The 22751-nt window shown below is 40.0% G+C and overlaps 1 protein-coding gene across 1 annotated transcript in view; it reads right to left on the minus strand.

Annotated features, from left to right (window-relative positions):
• The window catches only part of DYNC1I1 (dynein cytoplasmic 1 intermediate chain 1), a 194600-nt gene that overhangs the window by 151799 nt on the left and 20050 nt on the right, over nt 1–22751 (minus strand). Inside the window, exons 4-5 of the mRNA XM_050890826.1 lie at nt 20782–20872; nt 2963–3022 (exon numbers count right to left, since the gene is read on the minus strand). Of these exons, the coding sequence (XP_050746783.1) occupies nt 2963–3022; nt 20782–20872 (151 nt within the window). The remainder of the gene's footprint in view (nt 1–2962; nt 3023–20781; nt 20873–22751) is intronic.

The raw sequence follows: 22751 nt of genomic DNA on the forward strand, positions 1-22751 counted from the left end.
TCAAAGGGGTTTTGATCTAATTCATTTACAACGGTTTAGGTATTCAATTAAGATTGATGTCTGAAAGGAAATGGGAGTCTCAAAAGGAAATTGTCATCATTGGATGACACCTACTGAACTCTTCAGCTGGTCAATGCTACATCAGCTATACATTTTTCTAATCTGTCTCACTGGCTGAGTTGTTATTAAGCTGAATTCAATTAAATTCAGCAGTATGAATCAGCCATATCACGTAACAAACCACTAGAGCAGAAATAGTTGTTACAGCTCTGAGTCTTTCTTCTTTTCAAAGAGGAAAAATTAACAAGTTTCCCTCCTTATAACCATCTGTGACTTTGCCAATATGAGCAAAAGCTACGATTGTCTGAAAATCCTACAGAAAAACTTCTACACCATTACTGGGGGCAGAAAAACTTCTACAGCTTGTGATATACTTCAGCTAACGAAAGTTTTAGTAGTATTACATTTTTGTAGCTGCTTTAACTGAGGGTTTGTGTGAATTCAAGCTTTAATAAATATTTCACCCCAGCAAAATCTCATGTGCTTTTCCCTCCTTCAGCACCAAACGTGCAATTTCTGTTGCCTACTTGGTCAGTTACACTTTCCTACGTAACCAGTCCCCTGCTGCCCAAGGCTACTGGTTCCATTTACTGAGATTCTTAAGCCTTCTGCATTGAAAGAGCTTCTTGATAGTGGTCTTGGTTAAGTATAATCTCTAATTAATTATGTGTCTAATCTGGGCCTAATTAGAACCTCACCTAATTCTAACAACAGTTTCACATGAGGTCACTCCATATGTCCTCAACTGCCCGAGGATGGGGAACATTGATCCTAATGGAGAGCTGAATTTAAGCGCTAGTTGGGTTAGCCTCTTTGTAGACTGCTAACCAAGAAGTGAGTTATATCCCAGAGCACTGTGCTGAGAGAACGTGTGGAATTTTTCACCTAAAACATTTCTAATTCAGGAATTGCTGGTGCCTGTAAAAATGTCTAGTGTCACCCATATCTTGGTAATTACCGGTGAAGACAGGAAGGTCTTTCTTCATCTGAAGGAGCATGGTCTCTTAGTTCTTTTTTGCCCCTGTTAAGCAACCTGTAATGCTTCTTGTGTAACTAAAAGTTGGTCTAGCCCTTGGTTCCAAGCACTTAGGGACAACTGGAGCATCCTTTCAGTATCTGGACTCTACCGAATATGGACTGTAATGTTCTAGTCTCTAGTTCTTTTTAGGGCGGCACTAAACTGTCTATTGTTTTCCCATCCCCATTTTTCATCTGAGGTGCTCATAATTCTTAACATTTACAGTTTGCTGAATATTCATCTTAGAGAGCACATAAGCTTTGAAGGATTCCTTTCAAAACTGCCTATGGGATGTCAGTAGGAGGACAGTAACTAAAGCCCATGCATTAAAATTGATTCCTCTGTCTGTAGGTGCCAGAAGAAAGATGTATCTGCTAGAAGTGTTTTGCTACGCACATCATTTAATTGCTGACTGCAGGATTTCTTTTGCATTGGTATTTTTTTTAATCTAGTCTCATGACACCAGAGGAAAGTCTGGTCCTCTCTCTAACGCTGCCTAAGTTTTGAAGACAGTTTTCTTTCAAAAGGGGCAGAACTTCCATTACAGAGTATACCTGTGGATTTACTCTTTGGCATGCTTTCTTTCTGTCTTTGCACTGACCGCTCATAAAAGATTGAAGTTTTGTGGGTATACACAGGGTTATCTTTTCGTGAGTCAAATAAAGGAACTTGCCTTGCACAGCCATTTGAGGAACCTTCCTCCTGGGAGTGCTCATCTTTTAATCCAAACTTACGGGAAAGGGCAGCTGAGATTTCTAAAAGTTTTCTGTATATTAAAACAGCTCAAAAAACTCTACCTTTTTGGTACAGCCCAGGTAAAGTTGTAGAAGCTGGATCTATTTGAAGCCATGCTTAGGTGGAAGTTACAACATTCCTAGCAGTTCTGGATGTGGAGAAACCCTGTTGAGAAAGCTCTCTGGATACTTTCCACTCTTTCTGATCTTTCCTCGTGACTAGCCCTAACATCCCTAACTGCAGCTGCGAGCACTGTCAATCAGTAGTTAAAGGGAAATTGTTGTTTTTCTTATAGAATGGTGAATGAATTTCACATGAACTAGTAAAAGCATAAGATGCTTGCCTGGAGACTCAGACAGGCAAGCCCATAAGTTCATAGGTAGAGCAATTTCTTCAACATAGAGATTTGGCTTTGCCTCTGACTCAAGTTCTTCAGAACTTGAGGGACTGCTACCTATCCTTTTTAGAGGAACAGTTTATCCTAAATATCTCTGCAGGTAGGCATTTCTAAATTATTTAAATTAACTCATTTTTTCAGATGCTTGGGGTAGAGAAGTTCCATCCCAAACTAGAAAATACTAGTTTTAGCTCTAGCACAATTTAAAAAATGCTTGATTGGCCTGAACTCAACTAAGATGGCAATTACTCTTGGACTATGATAGTGTTTAAGTGCACAATTATAAGCACATATACAGCTCCTAAGGAAAAAGGGGAAATTGTTACTGCATGTTGAAACAGCATAACTATGGCAGACAGGAAGGAGGGGGAAAAGTACCTTGCAAATGATTCAGAGAAAAAAGTCTGAATCAACAGGTACAAACAAGACCAATGTAACTGTACATGCACATTTAAGTGCCACAATAATAACATTTCATCTGAAATGAAATAGTTATTTGTATTGTGTTTCAGGCAACGGAAATAGCAGTTTATCTTTTCACGAGCTTCTTTAAATAGTTTTTTTTTTCCCACAAAGATGGTTTTGCTGAAGCTTCTTATTGATGAAACTAAAAAAAAGGGAACTTAAATTATGGTCTTTTTGAGTCAACAAAGCAAATGAAAATCACATAAAACCAGCTCAACTGGGAAGCATTTTCAACATAATTCTTGCAAAGAAATGATAAATGAATAACAAAAAGAGCTGACATATACCCAAGTTCAGAGTCAGACTGGAGCTGCAGCACTGAGGGGTCTGTGTCCCATTGCAAGGTCCTAGGGTGGTAATCAGCCGTGCAGCACAAAGGCGGGGGGGGGGGAAAAAGAACACACAGAATTAACTGAAAGGATGAACAAAACCCCATCTCATTAGTTACATGCTCTATGTAGTACATTCAATCTCCAAGTGCAAGGACAGCCACAGTATGTCAACAAGGTTTGTATGTCAAACTGTGACAGGGCAGGCAACTTATTAAAATTACGTATTATTGGTAAATAAAGGGAAGAAGCTGGGTTTCCTTTCAGATATTGGTTAATGAAACCTTTTTTTTTTTTTCTTTTTCTGAAAGATTTCTAACTCTTTAACTATGGTTGATGCATTCACAATAATCTGTAAATCTGCAGGCACGATTTATTGTAATCATGTTTTTATGATAAGGTGGACTGAGCACTGGCCATGAACTCCACTGAAGAGTCTAGCCCTTCGCACACTCCTGAGACTGACGGTAAGCCATCCTGTAAAACAGTGCTCTGGGCACGAACGTCACATAGTGCATATGCCAACAAATGGCACACCGACACCAACTCTGACACATTCTGGGAGCATCCGGGACAAATGAACAAATTCTTCTTCTTTTGCTCCAGATAAAATTTCTGGGGAAGAAGGGAATGATACATCTGGGGAAATCAGATCTATGACAGTCTCTTAATGGACTGCTGTCATATGGGACTGTCACCAAATGCACAAATGCTCCAGAGGTATGGTCTGAATTGAAGACATTGTTCCTTGCATCGCAGTGCAACTTGCCATGCCACCATCTCTAAAACACTTTGCAAACACTCACAGAGCCTTTATGCAGTCCTGTGAAATACTTATAATCCTCCCATTTAGAAATAAAAAAAATTGACATATTGAGGCCAACATTTTCAAAAGTGCCCACTCATTCCCTGGCTCTTGATTTTACTTTATTTTTCCTCCCTTGGGAAGCCACATCTCATATGCAAGAAAACTGCCAGAATCCATAACAGAATCAGGAATACAAGTTTGGCTCCTGAGCACCTTTTCCTGTAGTATGAACACTAGATTATGCATTGCTCTCACTAGCAGAGGCTAAAGCAAAGAAGTGCTCCTTCACTAAAGCAAGCAAGTCATGCAGACACACTGGATAATGATAGTCCTCAAAATTAAAAACTCCCCTCATTTCTTCTGAATACAAATTTTGAGGATACAGAGAACATAGTATTACCAGGTTCAGCCAAAACCAGCCATATAACCAGCCATGCTCAATTTACACAAGCCTTTCTGCAACAATAGCAAAGCTCTGCCAATGAATCGCTCATATAAACTAACAAGTTATTGAAATAGGTTAGAAATAGATCTCTTAAAGCCATATAATTATGCTACCTTCTGTACTTAGCAAACTCACCCATTCTATTACCAATGTTAACTCACTCTCTGGAGAGACAGACAAGGGCATGTGCTGCACTCTGTCGTGTCAGAGTGAAAGAGAATCAATCTCAACACCGTGTACGTACAAAAAGAATGAAGAATTGTAATGCAAAGGTGCTTTCCCATGCAACGTAAGGGCACTTATTCCCCTCAACTTCTTGTGATCCATAGTGATGTGTATTGGCATGAAAGACTTTACAGTGATACAGAAAGACTTCTCCAAAACGAAACTGTATTACAAAAGGGTCAGAGACAAAACAATACAGTAATAAAGAACAGATTTTTTTCCTGCAGCTCAAGTACAGTGGAAAGCGGACATAAGGATCTGAATGCCTGATGCAAGGCAAAGGCATCAGTGACTAATGCATTACAGATACTCCATTAAAAATGCTGTCTGTATGAAAATAACTCTTGTAATGTCACCAAGGTCAGTAGTATATATTAGGACGTGCTATGTAAATGCCAGTTTCTAATCTTATAGCTGCCTAGGGGCTACTTATACATGCATATCCAGGTTTTCCGAACACTTAAAAGAAAACATACATAACTCATTTCCATTTTTTTCCTCCCCTCCATCTACTTTCAAACCTACAGAATTTCCCAAGGGATAAAGACTATTCCATCAGAAAGAACTCCGTTATCATCTGATTAAAACAAGAGCTTGCGACAGGCCTCTTAAGAGGTACAGCCCCTACACTCCATCTCTAAGAATCCAGACCAGGTCACAACAGAGGGCACATTTACCTGGCACCCAGCTGAATGCCTAAACAAAATAAATTTAGAGATCTCACACACTCAAGACAGCACTCAAATCCCCCAAATATGAGAATAGCAACACCTATGGTTCAGGCCATCATTTGTTACATGCAGACCATACACATAGTGGGGACATGTTCTTCCCTTAAGTACTTCATCTTGACATTGATATGTACTTTTAATAACAAGTCTCCTTGACTCCTGATTACACCTGTTTTCAACAGTTTTAGCACATCTGCAAAACATTTCCTAGATTGGTGCTCCAAATGGTAATTGTTCTCTCTGCATCATTGTGTTACCACTTGCAAAGGCCTGAAAAATAGATAAGGAAGCAATCTGCTGTGTTGTCCTCTCAAGCTTGGCTGAGCAATGTTATCGCAGAAAACAAGGCTGCAGGTAGCAGGTCTTCAGGTTTCAAGTCTCTTGCCCTAGAAGACACAAAATGCAAGTGGCTACACTCGCATAGTGGAGGCTGGAGAGCACAGGGAGTGACTATATGTTTCAAGGAACAATATTGATTTGTCCTTTGCCTCTTCCTGGCACCTGAAGAATGTCTGCAGATCAAAATGAAAGTGATTGAACAGTAAAGATGTAATCTGGACCTGCAATTTAGCCAGTTTCCAAGGCAATAATATTGAAAAGGAAATAAATAGATTCTTTGAGGATTAGCAACCCAAAGATGATGTTGAATAGCCTGTGCTGTCATCCAGACTAGGAAATTAAAGCTAATCTGTTTGTGATGAGCAGACATAGCGTATGACATTTCCTGATCGTTTGGATGAGCATCACAATTATGCTTGTTCTCCTGTGGACAGTTCTCAGTGGGGATTGCCATTGGATCTCTGTGAAAGAGCAGTGCCAATCTTTTTCAAATCTAGTGCATGAGTTCTTTCTCCAGAGATTTCTTCATGAAGAAAAGGATTAGGTGCTGTTCCTCTTTTTTCTTTCTTCTTCGTAGAAGAAAACTGAAATTAGCTTTGGGACTTCTAGTTACCCAAAGACAGGGGCAGAAGGAGTAACATTACAGACCCTGAAGACAAGTGCATGGCCTAGGAGAATTGCTTGACCAGTAGGTCAGCAGTCAGGCAGAGGTGCTCTCACTCTGAACCCTTTCAGAGAGCACAAGTCAGTGAAAGTCCCCCTAAAAGGATTCAGTGCATTTTGGCAGAGGTCTATGTAGCAGAGATACAAAACATTTTACCTTGACATTTTAATGGGGAAAAGAGACTTGAGCATTAGACCTATCAGGGAAAAATAGTGCTCCTTTGCACATTCCAGTCCTTCCACAAATCTCCTGCAAACCATCTGAGCTGAGCCTTCTCCTGCGAGTGCACACAGCATGGGAAGGGTCCTTGGCAACTCACTGAGCACGAGCAGCCTGGTCAGGACTAAGCCAGATCAGGCCATTCCCACCACCCAGACAGCACAGACACTATTTTAATCAGAACTACCCAACATTGTTTCAAAGCTGGTTGCTATATTAGTCTCCCACATAGTGACAAACAATAGCCCTGCTATCAATCTTCCTTTTACACGTTCGGTGCACGATGGCTGCCCTTGGCTGATTGTAGGATAAAAAGCAGTAACTATTATCAAATAACAGATTGTTCTAAAGCAGCATGAAGAGAATGAGGGCTTTTAGGTCTTGCACTAAGTAGACAAGGTACAAGTGTTATTACCTCTCTTTAAAGTGATCTGCTTTCACTTTCTTCCTTTAGATAGGCATATTTTAGTATTCTCTATTTGCTCTGTATTATGATCTCAATGACCTTTCTTTTTTTTTCTCAAATTTAGGACAGTATTAATGCTGGTGCTGTTTCAGCTTAGTACTGAAAAAGCACCAGATAATTTTGATACAATGCATCTTCTTTTTCCCCAGTCAGCAGGGGAATAACCAGCAGAAAGAAACCAACAGGAGGAAGAGACCCTGATGTCATGCATTTATTAAAGGACTGGATGGTAAAGCAACTTGTTACATTTTTCTATTCTGAATTCATGTCCAAAGCATTAGGGAGATATTCAGAGCACCGTTTTAAGAGGACAGAGACCATTGCAAAATTTAAGGTGGGAGGTGAAAGGAATTTGAACAGAAGCGTTCCCTTTTCTGTATTATTATTACCATGGAAAACTAGGCACCCTGCCATCTGTTACGATGCCCTGTGGAACCTTGCTTCCAAAAGATTTTATTCTGATTGCATAATGTCAATTATGTAGATTAAAAATGTGGAAAAGACTAAAATAAATAAACTAAAAATAAAATAAAATATTTGAACTCTTTTGGAAAGTTCCCAACCCCAGAATGCATTAATGAAGCATGGAGTCTGTCATCTAAAACCATCTGGAATCCATGAGAACTTCTCAGCTGATTTAAGCAACTTTGGGTCTGGCCTCAGTGATAGTATGTGAAACACATAAGGCATCCGTGCCAATACATATACTTATTAAATCACCACCATAAAATGCTATTTAATATCCAGAATCACAGTCACATTGCAGTACAACTTGGCTCTGGTAAATGCCCCAATCCAACACTTTTCATTCAACTAGTGCGCAACATGCTGGCAGCTTTGTTCTGACTCTGCTTCCCTGAAGCTAAAATCAAATCCTCCCTCATCTGTTGCTGATGCCACAGAACATGTGTTCTGCGTGACTTCTTTTCTCCTCCCACTCTCCCTTCCCAGGTCAAGAGCAACCAGGCCTGAAAATCCATGCTTTTGAAAAAGGCTACTCACAGAAATAACAGCAAACCCTGCTTTCCCAAGGGGCCTCTTGCAGGGTAGAAATCTCTCTGCAGCATTGCAAATCACACCTTCAAGCAGAACTAGAGGAAAGCAAACACCATACTGTGGCATCTCCTGTCACTAAGAGCTGTTGTGCTTTCCAGACCAGGAGAAAACCACATTGACAGTGTACTGAGTCCCAAGGTATCTGCTGAACTGAGATATCCATATGTGTCCCTAATGAAACACCATTAGACCTGACAGGTCCCAAACTCAGCATCTTCCCTTGCAGCAACAGCAATGTCCTAAAATGACCCTTTGTGTGGGAAATAATAGCTATGCCTTCCTAACCCTAAAATACAGTGAAGGAGTGTGCCATGATTCCACAGATTAAGCTGCGCTGAGGTTTTGAGAGATCAAAGGCCAATCCCATTAAGCAGAGCACAGATTATTACTAAACTGAAACAGAGAGACCAGAAATGAAGGAGGGACTCACCCACAGCATATGAAGTCTCAAAGCACCTTTGCTTACCAGAGTAATGCTTCTAAAATGATGTGAATGTGACTAGTCTCATTTTCCCCATCTGTGGTAGTAGGGGGTCTTGACGTTGCAGTGGGTATTTATACTATCTTCAGGCACCTAAATGAAGTGTTCCAGCAGTGAAACATGTCACCGTGGGCTCTCTGCATATGAACAGAATGCCAGGAGATTGCTCCATGCAGCAGTTCTGAGCACCTAACTCAGACTCCAACTGTGAGGAGGTTTTAGAGGCGGTTGTCCACAGAGAATTTGGGGGGACAGCCCAAGTAACTTGGGTGGGTGACTTGGGAGGGTGAGTAAAGAAGATGGAGCCAGACTCTTCTTGGTGGTGCCCAGTGACAGGACAAGAGACAACGGACACAAACTGAGAAAAGGAAATTTGACTTAAACATAAGAAAAAACCTCTTCACTGTGAGGGTAGTCAAACACTGGGACAGGTTGACCAGGGAGTTTGTGGAGTCTCCATCCTTTCAGAGACTCAAAACCCAACTGGACACAGTCTGAGCAACCTACTGTAGGTGACCCTGCTCTGAGCAGGGGGGATTGACTAGATGATCTCCAGAGGTGCCTTCCCACCTCAGCCACTCTTGGTTGTGTGATTCTGTGCTCTCCCTTTTATCTCCCTGCTAGCACCCGATGAAGAGCCCAAGGGCTATCTGCATTGACAGGAGAGCTACTAGAGAGCCTGCAAGCTTCAATCTGCTTCTTGCTTTCTTTTCTTCTAACTTCAAATGCAACTAGCAAAAGAAGTGAATTGCGAAAAAAGAGCGAACCGAAAAGCCCAATGCTGCAAAGAGTAACAGGATTCTTGTTTTTGACTTTGATGCAAGGAGGAGCCCCGTGCTTAAAATACAGGCTTGGATTACAACTACAAGCTTACATTAAGAACTGTGCACCTGCACATGGATGATATACTGAAAAACAGGTTCCACCCAACTCACACACTCTTAAAAATACTGGATGCAACAACTGTGAGATATGAGACCTATTTTAAAATCACCAGTAGAATACAACACTTAAGATGTGTTTGAATGCATTTTTTTAATACGATACCAAATATTGTCACCAAATTACAATCCAGTATTATTTGCAATTTCAATATGTAATCTATCATGTATCTAGACTTTTTTTTTTTTTAAATGTCTGAATATTGCCAGAATGAATTTAAGGCTGCATAATTATTTAGCTCTAAAAGTTTAGAGTTCTACCTACGTTCTTGTGTCAGTTTCTCCAAAGCTCCTACTTTGCTGTTGATTAATTAGAAAATCTAAACTAAGAAACTGGTGGTGAGAAATTACTGCAGATATGTAAAAATATATATGTGTACACATAAGCTGTTTGGTTTTATTCCTTTTATTCTAGATTTTTATAATCTTAATTTTCTCCACTATAATTTTCACTTTCTGATATTTGTCGTACATTTAAAGTGTGTCTCCAAAACAAAATACATCAAGAAAAGAAGATTCCAAACTACTACTCAGAGATGGAAAAGTACCACTTGCCTCAATTGATGCTTTGCATTTAAGCCACTATTCTGCTGCCATCTGTGCTCTGTTTTGCAGATCTGTTCCACTTTGAAAGGATTGGCAAAAAGAAAATACCTTCCTTGTGCTACTTGTTTTCTGAAGCACATTATAAGCAAGATGGCTATCAGCAGTTAGGGAGGATTTGTGCCTCTCAACAAGACGCTCGCTTATGCTTGTAGAGCAGTCTGCTCTGACTTCACCACGTGTTCCTGTGTTTGAAGCTGGGCTGCTAATCATAAAATAAAATGCCATAATACATTCAGTGAACAAGGAGTTTGGCACCACTCTTGGAGCACAGCCAGATACTTGGGTTTGCATTTACACTTCCAAGCAGGCTGACACCTCTGACTTCCAGCCTTCAGCAATAAAAAGAGCAACTATGACCTTCCTGAGAGCAGAGCGCTATCTTTCAGCTGCCTGGCAACCATAACAGCCCTTCTCAGAATGGCATGAGTTTAAAATACTCTTCTTTTTTTTTTTTTTTTTTTTAAGGTATATTTATAAAAAATCATGGACAAATAATATTTAAAACACATGTATATTTCAAAATTCTTTTTAAAGCAAGGCTATGCTATGCTGCTGAATGTATTTAATACACTTGACTTTTAAATCAGAATGAACATGCATGGCATGCCTTTAATTGTAAGGACATATCACAGGACCAACACCTTGCTGATTCCCATTTCACAGAATTCCACTAATTAAATCAGCAGTTAAATTCATCCAATCTGCTGAACTTATTTGATATATTTAAAGTCTATCCTTTGATTCAGGTCTACATTACAGAATATAGTCTCCTGGCAATGTAATGAACCTTGTCATTCTTGCAATTTATATGCGATAGCTACAGAAATCTTAGTCTGCAAATTTGTGCTGGTTTACCAGGAGGGTCACTGTGAGCAGCAGGCTGGATCTGCGAGGACAGAAGGTCAAACAGTTAGAAGCTTCTGCTGAGCCTATGAACTGACACAGATTTACTTTAAGTGCTGGATAGCATGAATGGTCATTTTGAAAGTGCAGTAATAAAAAACACATTCAGGAGGGGGAATGCACAAGTTGTTTTGTTCTTGTAGCAAACCATGAAAATTCTTTTTTAAATCAATATTTTCATCTTGGTTTTTATACCAAGAGTAAGTCTATGTGACAAAATTGAACTCAAATGACCACAAATGTAAAGAAAGAACCTGGCGGGAGAAGTTTTACATGTTATCAGCTCCTGCAGATGTTTTAAAGGAACCGCAGTACTCTCATTAGGACACTTGGTCCAGAGTCCACGGATACGCATATAAGGGAAGTTTTCTCATAAAATTCAAGGGGCTTTGGATACAATCGCACAAAAGACAAAGTTACATTTATTAGTCAAATCTAGGAAAGACAATCCATAGCCTTTCAGAGGAGTCAACATGAAGGCTGGAACCTTCAATTTTTAGGTCTGGTATATTCAGCTGAAGAAGAAGGTGAAAGATTTCAGCAAATTTTCATTATCGCTTCAGTGCTAAAAACCAGTAACTATTAGTTGGAAGAGGAGTTGGTGTTTCCCTTCCTTTATACAATTTATTTTGTGCTAGAAACAGCAAAATCATTCCAGAAGGGGATGAGATTTTTGCTACAATTAGGTTGAAACAAGAGCTCACTATATGAGAGTAATCAAAAATTTTTCACATCAACAGACAAAATGTCAAAGTTTTCATGGCCCAATTATCTGACTTTTAATAGACCAGCTCAGAAATTATATTCTGATTTTTAATTATTAAAGTAAATAATTATAACTAAAATTTCTGAATCAAAATGAGTTTTAAATGGAAAATCAAAATGTTCTGCTTATGAAAAATTTAATACGGGATGCTTAGACTGTTTCAAAATTCCTTGAAAAAAGAAAAAAAAATGATCTGGAGATTTACCAATATCTTTCTGGTGGCAGCAATTCCCATTTTACAGATTTGAAGAAAATTCCTAAAAAGTGAGTTACTGAAATAGCTACTCAGAGCCTCTTTTTATTTTTCCAGATTAAACATAAAATTGTGAATGGGTATTTTCTGTGGGGCTTTTTAATAGGCTAGTGAAGGAGAAAACATCTACATGCACAAACTGTACCAGTTTAACTATGTTAAACAGTTTAACATAGGAGGTGATCTCACACAATTTAATGAAATCAAGATGAAATTCTGTGCAAGAGAACTGTTTAAGCTGAGCTGGCCTTAGCAAATAAGTTGTTTTGTTTTAAGAGGATTAGTGTTTTAGTCCCTAAAATCATCTGATTGTCTGACTAAATATATGCATGATATGCCTGGAAATAACTACAGAGAAGTAACTACAGCTGGGCTGATAGCCTAAATGGTTAAGTGGGGCTTTATACATTAATATTATTTTCTTCTGGATGCAGCTGGGGCTCAGGTTTCCAAGGCATTTTATGAAGCACCCTGGGAATGGCAATCTTTCCTTTTCCTTTAATTTATAGCATGGAGATGCTTGCTAATGAGAAAAATAATCAAAGATCTGGAGGACTGAACTCTATCCATCCTTTAGGAATGAAAGCATGAAAATCCTTAATGATGCCACAGGCTCACATGCTAAAAGGATTGCAGATGATTCTAATTAATATGGACCATTCTGACTTTGTAACTGGCAAGCACTGAAAAACACTCTCTACTTTCTAGGTCAGATATACAGACACTTGAAAGCAACTGCCAAATATCAGTCCCTAAGGTGTCTGCTTATGTTTATAGGCTAAAAAAAAAAAAAATTGGCAGGGAGAGGCTTCAGATATCTAGGACTGAATATACATTGAATATAAAGCAGAAGGATTGTGGTTGTTCTTGTGCAGGGACAAAAGGAGGGAAAAGACTGTAAGAAACCTGCCTTCCTCCAGCCTTGTATACTAACCTATGCAGGGCAAGCCATGATGTGTGCAAGCAGCTCAACGCAGCCACTCATACTGAGCAGCCCATGCTCGTGGAAGGAGGACCAGCCAGCCCTGTTACTGTCCTGTAAATGGGCTGGGGGTGGGAAGCATGAGGGATTTGCAGCATCACTTTAAAAAGTAGCAGAGTTCCTAGGGCAAAGATAGCTGAGACAGCCAGGGTCCCCCCCGGGCAAGGGGAGGAGGCTGACAGTGTCACTCCTTCACAGATGCCAGGACGATTCAGGTCAAGAAGGCTTAAGGCACAATTTGGCCTCTAACGCTGTTGGAAACTGTAAGATAAAACATGTGTGCCAAGAGATCCTGACGATGGTGTCACGGTAAATTATACGGGAAAAAATCTAACAGCTGGGGTATGTATTTTTGCCTTACCATGTAATGGTAAACATCCCATACCAAGCCCAAAGCCACTAAAACAGAGTGGCAACACCAGCATCCCACGGGTTATCCCATTTGCCTCTAGCCACCAAGCAAACATTTCTCTTGACTCTCCACTGTGAAAGACTCATGTCTGCACTACACACGATCCCTAGGGTTACAATCCTTCTTTTTCTGAATAAAACACCATTCAAGCGAAGGTTGCCATAAAGTAGTTATCTTCCCTCGGTCTTTCCTGTAGCTCCCTCAGAGTCTTTACATTGTTCTGTGCTTCCCTTTGGCTCAGCCCATTTATGAAACATGTATGCCACTAAAACAGCCATTTAAAAGCCATTTTGTACATATAAACTGATCTTAAAAAAAACACAATAAAAAAAAATAATCTGCTACTAAACAGTTACGGCTGCTGCTCCTGAGGCAATGCAACACAGGCCCACTTGTACTGGTCGCATTTGAAGAAGGACGCCTATCATTTGTGAACGTGGTAACACAATGAAATGCTGGTAATGCAAAGCTGAGTGGCAATGATGAAACAGCATCCTTGCACAGAACCTGTCAAATGCATTTACTTAATGATAAAGTAGCTAAGCCCTAGGTGATACGCTTAAGTTAGCAGTGGTTTTAGCAGATCTTACAGAAACATGGTTTTGTCAATGTCTATGAGAGATGTTTTCTGTAGCTAAAGAGAAGATAGGAAATAAGCTGCATGGACTGTAAAAGACGATCTACTACAATAATCCAACCTTCCCATATAAATGAAATAGAGACCAGGATCCACCTTCTTTTGCCTTCTTAATCTGTCTAATTAAACAGCAAAGTAGACCTTTAAAAGGGAGAATGGCATTCTGATACCCTTTCTTCAGCTCGTCAATGTGTTATATTACTGTACTAGGTAAGGAGCTGTTTAAAAATGAAAGAGTGAAAATAAAAGCTGAGTTGCCAAGTCTGATTTTTTCAGGCAAAAAGCCTAAAAAGCACAGAACCTAAAGACTTTGGTGACATTTAGATACATTCATGAGAGATCAGCAAACAAAATCTTTGTGATTTTAAATATTATGTGGTAAGAACACACTTCTTAACTAGAGATGTCTTTTTTTTTTTTAACTTGACTGACAGTGAGCAAGATTAAATACAAAACTGTAAAAGTGTCAATACAATAATGACATGCTCTGACTCACTTGGTGCCCAGATGCTCCAGAGCTACCTCCTTCCTTTTGACTGTGTATCTGAGAAGCAAGATATGTTTGTGTTTGAGAGTCAGACCTGAAGCAATGCAGGATTAACACAAGCCTCGTGTGTGTGTTTAGATATTGCATTATAAAGCAGAACACCTAATAACTATACAAAAACAAGTAAATAATACGCTGCAGAGAAAAAGGACTGGAATTACATCTGTTTCTCCCTGCACCGGGCCAATACAAACTGAGGGTGGACACCAACACAGTGAAAGAAAACATATCCTAATGTGTTTCTTTTTATATCCAAATGGCTCAGAGTGGCCATGGTAGATGGAAGCAACTCAGAATCACGTCTGATGAAAACATACAGGAATGCAGACTAATATTGTCAGCAAACTTCAAAACAGAATGAGAGAGAAGATGACATGCTCTTGACTCTCTATTCAGTAAGGACATCCAACCTAATCTGACAGCTGCTACTGGGTTCTCTGGAATACAGCTGGGAACACATTCAGAGGTCACAGTAACTGCAAGATGAACTGACATAGTGGACAAAAAATTATGCCAACAGCCAAAGCCAAAGGTGATATTGCTCCTCAGAGAAAAGTCCTCCAGCATTACAGACAGCTGTTCTATTTCTAGGATTGCTCATGTACTGTAGTTTATCTAGAAATCAAAAACTGTAGTGATGATGAGACTATCAGGATTCCAGAGTGGTCTAACTTCTACGGCATATTACTGCTACAAAACCTCTTTGAGAAATCCGATTTCCCTTTATTTTTTCTTTTCTTTGCTATCTAGTGCTATGCTCAAATTCATTCTCACTGGAACTTTCATTAAATATTTACAGCTTCATCTGTAAATAAGTACTAACCCTGCTTTACTGCAAGTAAACTTCACACACTGAAGGGAGCTAACCGATTTCAGTGCATCAAACACATCTCAAAACTGTGACATCAATGGAACGACAACATCATTCAGGTAAGAACCATTTAAACTAAGTATTATGTAGTGCCCTAATCCAATAAGAACAATAATTATAGAATGAGTAGCTGTAGCCAGACACACCCACCATAACCAATGGACTGTCAGAGAAATAGTACAAAATAATCCACCTTGCATTATTTTACAGCAGATAAAACACCACATTGAAGTAACCATCCTCTGAAAGAAGCTACCAGAAGATGAAGAATGCTTCCTATCATCTTTGTCTTTATGGAAGCCCACAAAATAATTAGCTATCTAAATGTATGGGCAGCAAAATATGCAAGTTCAGAAAGTAAAAGAGCACAGATGAAGCTGTTGCAGGAAGAAAGGCAACCATTAACCTTTACACATCCAAGACAGCTGAGCCTGATGCAGTTTACTGAGCAGATGGAAGGTGGGAAACCTTATACGCAGCCTAATGGGATTCTCATGTTCCAGTACAAAATGCACAGAGGGAAGTACTGCATGCATGAGACTTCACTGCACGCACGCACACACAACCCAGCTCAACAATAAATGGGATGCTACTGTGCAAACCTACCATTGTAGGGTAATGAAGCTAGCTGGGAACATATAGGAGCAGTGAAGGATACAGGATAAAAATAAGCCACACAGACAAATCACACCTTGGTCCACAAACGAAACTCCTCCCTGGCAATATGCCAGGGTGAACACACGGACACCCTGCGGGTAATACAAGAATACATACCAATGCAGGCTAGTATTAGCACATGAAAGCTACCCAGCCACAGAAATGCATCCTTCCAGCACAGAGATATTTCTGCTATCTTATGTTGAGCTGGCATGCAAAGCGCAGACCGACCCTAGTGCTCTGGGTCTACCTGTGACAGGGTACTGGGGCTTTTCCAGTGACAGGGTACTGGGGCTTTTCCAGAGAGCTGCTCAGCCCACAAGAGCTGGTATTGCACTGCCTGGCTCTGAAGCACTGTACAAGGTTTGTCCTTGTGTATTCCCTCAGATGACACAAACATGCAGTTCATGGCTGTGAGTGCTGAGAAGATGAGATTTATGAATGTCTAAGGTATGTTGAGTAGTAAAACATGCCTCCCCATAGGCACTGTTTCATGACAGTTGTACTATAATAGCTAGCATCCTCTCTGGCAGGTACTAAGGCAGCAAAAGTTCAGAGTATCTGCTAGGGAGGGCTGAGATGCATATAGTTATCATGAAGAAGCTCCATATTAATAGCCCCAAAGAGGCAAATTTGTGTTTCACACCATGTTACAGCACAGGAGCTCTTGGCAAATGCCTTTACCTCAGCCCCTTTCTTCACAACATTTACTCAAATCTACTTAGCTGAAATCTACATTTCAGTTGCGCATGTCTGTATAAGCTGACCATCAGCAATAGGACACTGGGCATCAACAAAATGCTTATAAAATACTAAACAAAACAAAATACTTATCCTGAAAGAGCCAAGCATACTCTATCCCAAGGAGAATCTTCATGGGATCCTGCAACATTGTCTTGTGGAAAATGAGTCATGTCTGAATACATCATAACAGAAAGCCCTGTGAACCAATAACCCATCTATCCAGAGATAGGTATCTGTTTAGGCTGTGATGTAATTTTCCTGTCTTATCTGTATAGCACAAGCAACACAGCCATCAGAAAAGTGAAGTGGGGTGTGCAAATGTGGAGACAGGCAATAGGGCTCTGATGAATTGTTCAGAGCAGCCTGATGACTAAGAGCAGCACATACCAAACCTATTTCTTAAGCCCACAGTTATGATAAAATCTTCCAGAATCAAAGTATAGCACGCCTCTGCCTACTCAGAATTGATCCCCAAGACCACCAAAAAAAAAAGTTGGCTCCCCTGTCCAACTGAAAGCATTCAAAGAAAACTGTCAGTAGTTTCTAGCACCCTTACTCATCTAACATCTGCTCATTCTTACAGTTGCTGTCACGGCTCAGGGGGAAGCTGGAATGCTCCTGAAACCTAGTGTTATCCCTAGTGAAAAGGCTATGACAAACAGCAACGTGGTACTAAAGATCAAGCAGCAAAAAAACCCACAGAAACCTGGGCTGCACAGGACAGAAATGGTTCCATAATTTAGTGCTATTACAAAGTTCGCCCCACACCTTCTTCTAATAAGCTTAATGGCATCAGGGAAAAGACAATGCTGCTCTAGCTATTGTGCTGGAGATAATGGACAATGGTCCTGCAGGATAGCAGCACTACTAGTCTATAGATCGTATGGCAGAAGGGACCATTGTGACCATGCAGCTTTTCTTCCTGTGCAACAAAAAAGCTGTACGACTTTTCTGAATGAATTATTGTTTGACCTATTATCTGCCTGTTGGGCAGGCACATTATCCTGAATGAGCAATGTCCAGTGACAGAAGATCCAATAGTGTCTTTAGGTAAATTGCTTTAGTGATTAATTTGTCTCACTACTAAAATTTTACACAGTTTTTCTGGTTTTATATTTGTCCAGCTTCAATGTCAAACACTTTGCTGCTCTTACACATTGTCTGCTGTAGCCCTTTTGCTCCCCATATAACTATTACAGTTGGTGAGCAAGTTACCAGTTAGTTTTCATCTTGCAAAGTAAGATTTGAGTGAGGTCTGTGGTTCCAAGATAACAACTACTTAACACTGTCCAAACTCTCCAATTTATCAATTGTCCTTCCTGAAAAGTGGATGTCAGAAACCTGGATTTCTAGCTAAACTACATTCACTGTTCTGTAAGAAATCACAAGTGCTTGCCAGTTAAAACATACCTCAGATACACTTGGTGATATTGGGACCAATAGATTAAGTCTGACAACTACCAGAAGGGCCAACAACTCACAGAAGTATGAACCCAACCTAGCTCTGCACCAGAAACTGCTGCCTCAAATGGGAACATACGAAGATCTCTTGCTTTCTTCAAAGCTTTCAACAAGGCCTCTCTCCTGTAGTGAACCAAAATCTACGACTTCACAGCTTTTTTTTTTTTTAATATCCGTATCTTCCTCTGGAGGACACTTCAGCAACGAGTAATCAGACTGCACACAGGATTTCTGCCAGCCTGCGTGAGCTCATTATTTCTGCAGCAGTGTTAGCAACGACAACGACAGACGAGCCGTGATCTCTGAGACTGGGGCATTAGCAGCTTTGGAACTAATCTGCTCTCCTCTAATGCCTGTGCTCAGCCTACTGTTGCACAGCAAATTTGCAGCAGAATGGGGAAAAGGGGAACATCTTATAAGGATGATGGCATGAGAGGGGATCCAGCAAAAGTGCCTTCTCTATCATAGAGAGCGGAACGGAAGGATACAAAGCAGAGTAACCTTGCTTATACAGATAAACAGGCATTCATATATGCAGTAGTCAAAGTCAGAAGTATGGTCTAGGCATCTCCCAGAGAGAAAACAGCAGAGGTGATTTAATCCTTTTTACCTGCTCTGACGACAGGTCTACCACGATTTTGCTCTCCAGGTTTGACTACTCTATCAAACATGCATGCTTGAGTGTACTCACTCACACATTCACACATGAGCACATCTACCTGCACCCAGTGACAAACTAATTGCCACCCAGTACTATCCACAGGTTGCAGAGATTCCCCGGGGCCCGGGCCAGGCATCATCAAACTTCCATTACCACAAACCAATTGCTCCAGGCAAACACCTGCAAGTAGCCTTCCTGACACACAACACAGTCCTTTCAATACCAGAGAGGATGGCAAGCAAACTGGTGGACTACAAACAAGGTCTTGGGATTCCCACTGAATTCCTAGTATGGCCACAACAAGCCAGAAAATGGATCCAAAATGAAAGCCCCCAATGTAGCACATCGTGAGCTTTGAAGAAGAGGACAAACTCCATTCTCCTCTGTAAGGACACATGGTCTTGTGCTTTCGTTGCTTGTGGCTGACAGAGAGTCAAAGTGCTAGCACAGGTCAGAGTAAAATAAATTCTTCCAAGGGCATTTCACTACCTTGACAGTAAAAAAGTTACACCATTAAGGTTCAGAAGAAAACCAGGAATTTAGAAGTCTCCAGCCAGCGTTGTCATAGCTGCATGTAGGACTGTGGGAAATAACTTCATCCTGAATAGCAGGCTATACTTTGCTCAAAAACAATTTTTGTTCTGCTCAAAGTACTTTGATTTGCTGAAGTCTACTGCATTTATTTATAAATGTAGCATTACACTGTTTTCTGTGTTTTGAACTGCCATATCTTACAGGCTAGGGCTTTCCTATTTAACAACCTCCATTTCTTCTAGAGGGTAGACCTGGGAGAAGGGCTGAGCAGATTTCAGCAGCATCTGTGCAACCTGCACATCACAAAGTACAGTGTCTGCATCTGGCTGAAGGGGGACCCAATATACTTTCAGCTTACGGAAGTGTGATTTTTCTAAGCAGAAGGCTGGTGTGGTATGAAATCTGGTGACCTGAAGCTCTCTGACATTAGTGTTGATGTCTACTCCCGACAACTGTTAACTGTGGAGAGCAATCACTGTGTTTTCAAGCCGTTAGCAGAGTCTTGGCTCACAGATTTGGATGAGCTGGCAGCTCAGCTTTATGTTGAATTAGTTTGATATAAAAGAGCTATTAGGACCTGTGTTATACATTGCTTAAAATATACGGTATAGTTGCTTGGACCTCTTCTTACTTGAACACATGCTCCTTTATCAGCAGCATCCTCCTTTCTTTTCTACTCCAGAGTAGGAATTATTTGGTGACTGCCACTTCATTTCCTATTTCAGCCGTATGAACAAAGATAAGAAGGTTGCTCTTGTGCCCATCCCTTACACACACCCCACCACCCCTTTCCAACAAGAAGAGAGCTGCTTCCCTCCCATTCTGCATGAAATTCTGATATCTGCAGTTTCCAAGGCAGAATTGCCCGTCGGTCCTGGGGTGTTTCAGCATGTTTCTGTACAAGCTTTTCCCTGCCACCACAATGCCACACACTGTGATGGGCAGCCGCACAAGAACCCGAGGCAGCCTGGCGTTACACCTGGGAGGACTTCAAAGGCGACTGGTTATGTGAACAAAGATAACTCACATGAGTAACAGGTCCTACCACTGGGCACTTCCCCCTGTTTTTAGTGCATATCCACACAGAATGACAGCTTTCTGTGGGCCACTTAGGAAGCGTAACTTCAGCTCTTGCTTCCAATATGAGCTCTGGGGCTCATAGCTTAAGATCCACTTGCTGCACGCTTTTATTTACCTCACATCTGAGACCAGTCTTACTGGATGGTAACACACAGTGGAAAATGCAGAAGCAAAAGAAGGCATTAGATACGGCACGTTCTCATTTACAGAAGCAAAGGTAAAAATGGGGAAGTAAGAGCGAAGTGAAAAAACCCACATTTATTCAATGCTATTGACTCTGTGTCTTACCTTCCTATGGGTCCCAGATCTCCTGAGTCCTGGCTGCCTGCGTCACTGGGTGTGCTCACTGATTTCGAAGAGGGAGACATAGGGGTTGGGACTAAATAATGAAAATAACAGGTATCCCATGTTAACACATGCAGCGACTGCACTGATGAAGAGCAGTGTCAGACAAATCAAAACCAATGGACCAAAATGATAGTGGATGAATGAGTAGGAGAGTTTGAAATGGTGAAAGCAAATAAGGAAGGAAAGAAAAAGAAAAGGAAGAGAGTCAAGTGAATTTTAAGTCTTTTGGAAGTGTTAAAACTGACATGAATTTAGACAGGACTGAAAGCCCAACGGGAATCTACAGCTAATCAATGGAGGAGATATCTGCGGAAATAAAATAGCACTTGTTTTCTTGGGTATCGTATAAAGTTGACTTGCAAAAGATTTTAAAGGTATAAAGAAATATCAGGGGCTTGTCTTGTCAAAAACTAAGTGAACTCTTCTGGTAAAGTCAAGTAGGCAATAGAACAAGCATACTTTCCAAATTTTGAATTTAAATCAAAAGCCAGTGTCCATTAGATATGGTCTAAGGCTGCAGTGTGGAAATGACATCAAAAATAAAAGCTAAATAAGGAAATCGAGCTAAGTTAAAATCATTTCCCAAAGATGGCGAGAATACACATTAGTTTGCTTAGTGATCATGTTTTCTTAAGCAATTTAGGTCATATAAAGTTTCCATTTTGGGTGGGACATGATTTCAACACTCAAGGAAAAGTTTCCCTTGGTTTAGGTACTATTTGCCCAAGCTCTAGAAATAATTTTCTCTTTGGCTTGCCAGGGCTTTTGAAGCATATTTCATGCAAAGGCAGTTTTGTTTCCTGAAACAGGAAAGGAAGTTCACAGCTCAAGGTCAGCCTGAGTTAAAGCTCTTCAGCAAGGAAATAATAAATAAAAAAAAGTAAAAATATCCTGATTTCTTTTAAAATGGTTTCTCAAAAATACTTAAAATGCAGAGATGGCTCCAGTCAAGATTTAATGCAAGTATTCTTCAAAGCAGCCACATTGAATAAAACACAAAAAGGGGTTTTAATGCAAGAGTGAAGTTTCCCATTTGGTTTAAATCATGTGCATTTCCTTTTATAGATTTAACAGAGTAAAACTTTAAACTATTTTGTTATGCTCTATAATGTATAATGACAGACCTGTCAAGAGATTTGGATTTTCCATGTGGTCAAACATTTCATGCAGATTCTCACTACAGACTGTCACAGAAATGACTGCAGCATGAAAAGTGAATTCATCTTCATGACAGCCCTTTGGCAGGTTACAGGTATGTCATGGCTGTTTATGTATTCCATATTCACAGTGGGATCTGGGTATCATATGCATATGTGAAGGCAGAATTAAAGCCTCCTTTGTATATTAATTGTGAGTGTATATACAGGGAATGAAAGAGGACAAAATACTATTGTTTAACTAAAACGAATCATCTTATACGTGAATTTTCACGTTCTTTTGACGGTATCAAACACCAAATAATTAACTAAGATAAGAATTGATAATTTGCAACATGAATATATGTGTTTAGTTAATAATATGATAAGGAAATATATCCTTATTTTTAGATAAAAATGAGTATTTTAAATGCTAGAACATTAAAAATGTATCTGATTTTATAATATCACAATATAATTTACAAAACATATTTTATGATACATAAAAATAACCTAACCATTACTTGTCAGACAATTCTTCTGAGAAGTGGTACTTAAAAGCTTCAGTCACTATATCATTACTGATAAAAATACTAACTTTTCTCAATAAGTGTTGGTTGATGCAAGTTATGAATTGAAATCCCAATTCAGAATGTCACAATCTACTTGCATATGCATCCAAGCATCTGTATAAAGGTGCTTTCCTAAATCAAGGCTTCAGTATTTTGTCAAATCTAGAGTTTTTCCGAAATATTACAGGCAAGAATATCTAGG

Source organism: Gymnogyps californianus, chromosome 2 (assembly GCF_018139145.2).
Source record: "Gymnogyps californianus isolate 813 chromosome 2, ASM1813914v2, whole genome shotgun sequence".
NCBI lineage: Eukaryota > Metazoa > Chordata > Aves > Accipitriformes > Cathartidae > Gymnogyps > Gymnogyps californianus.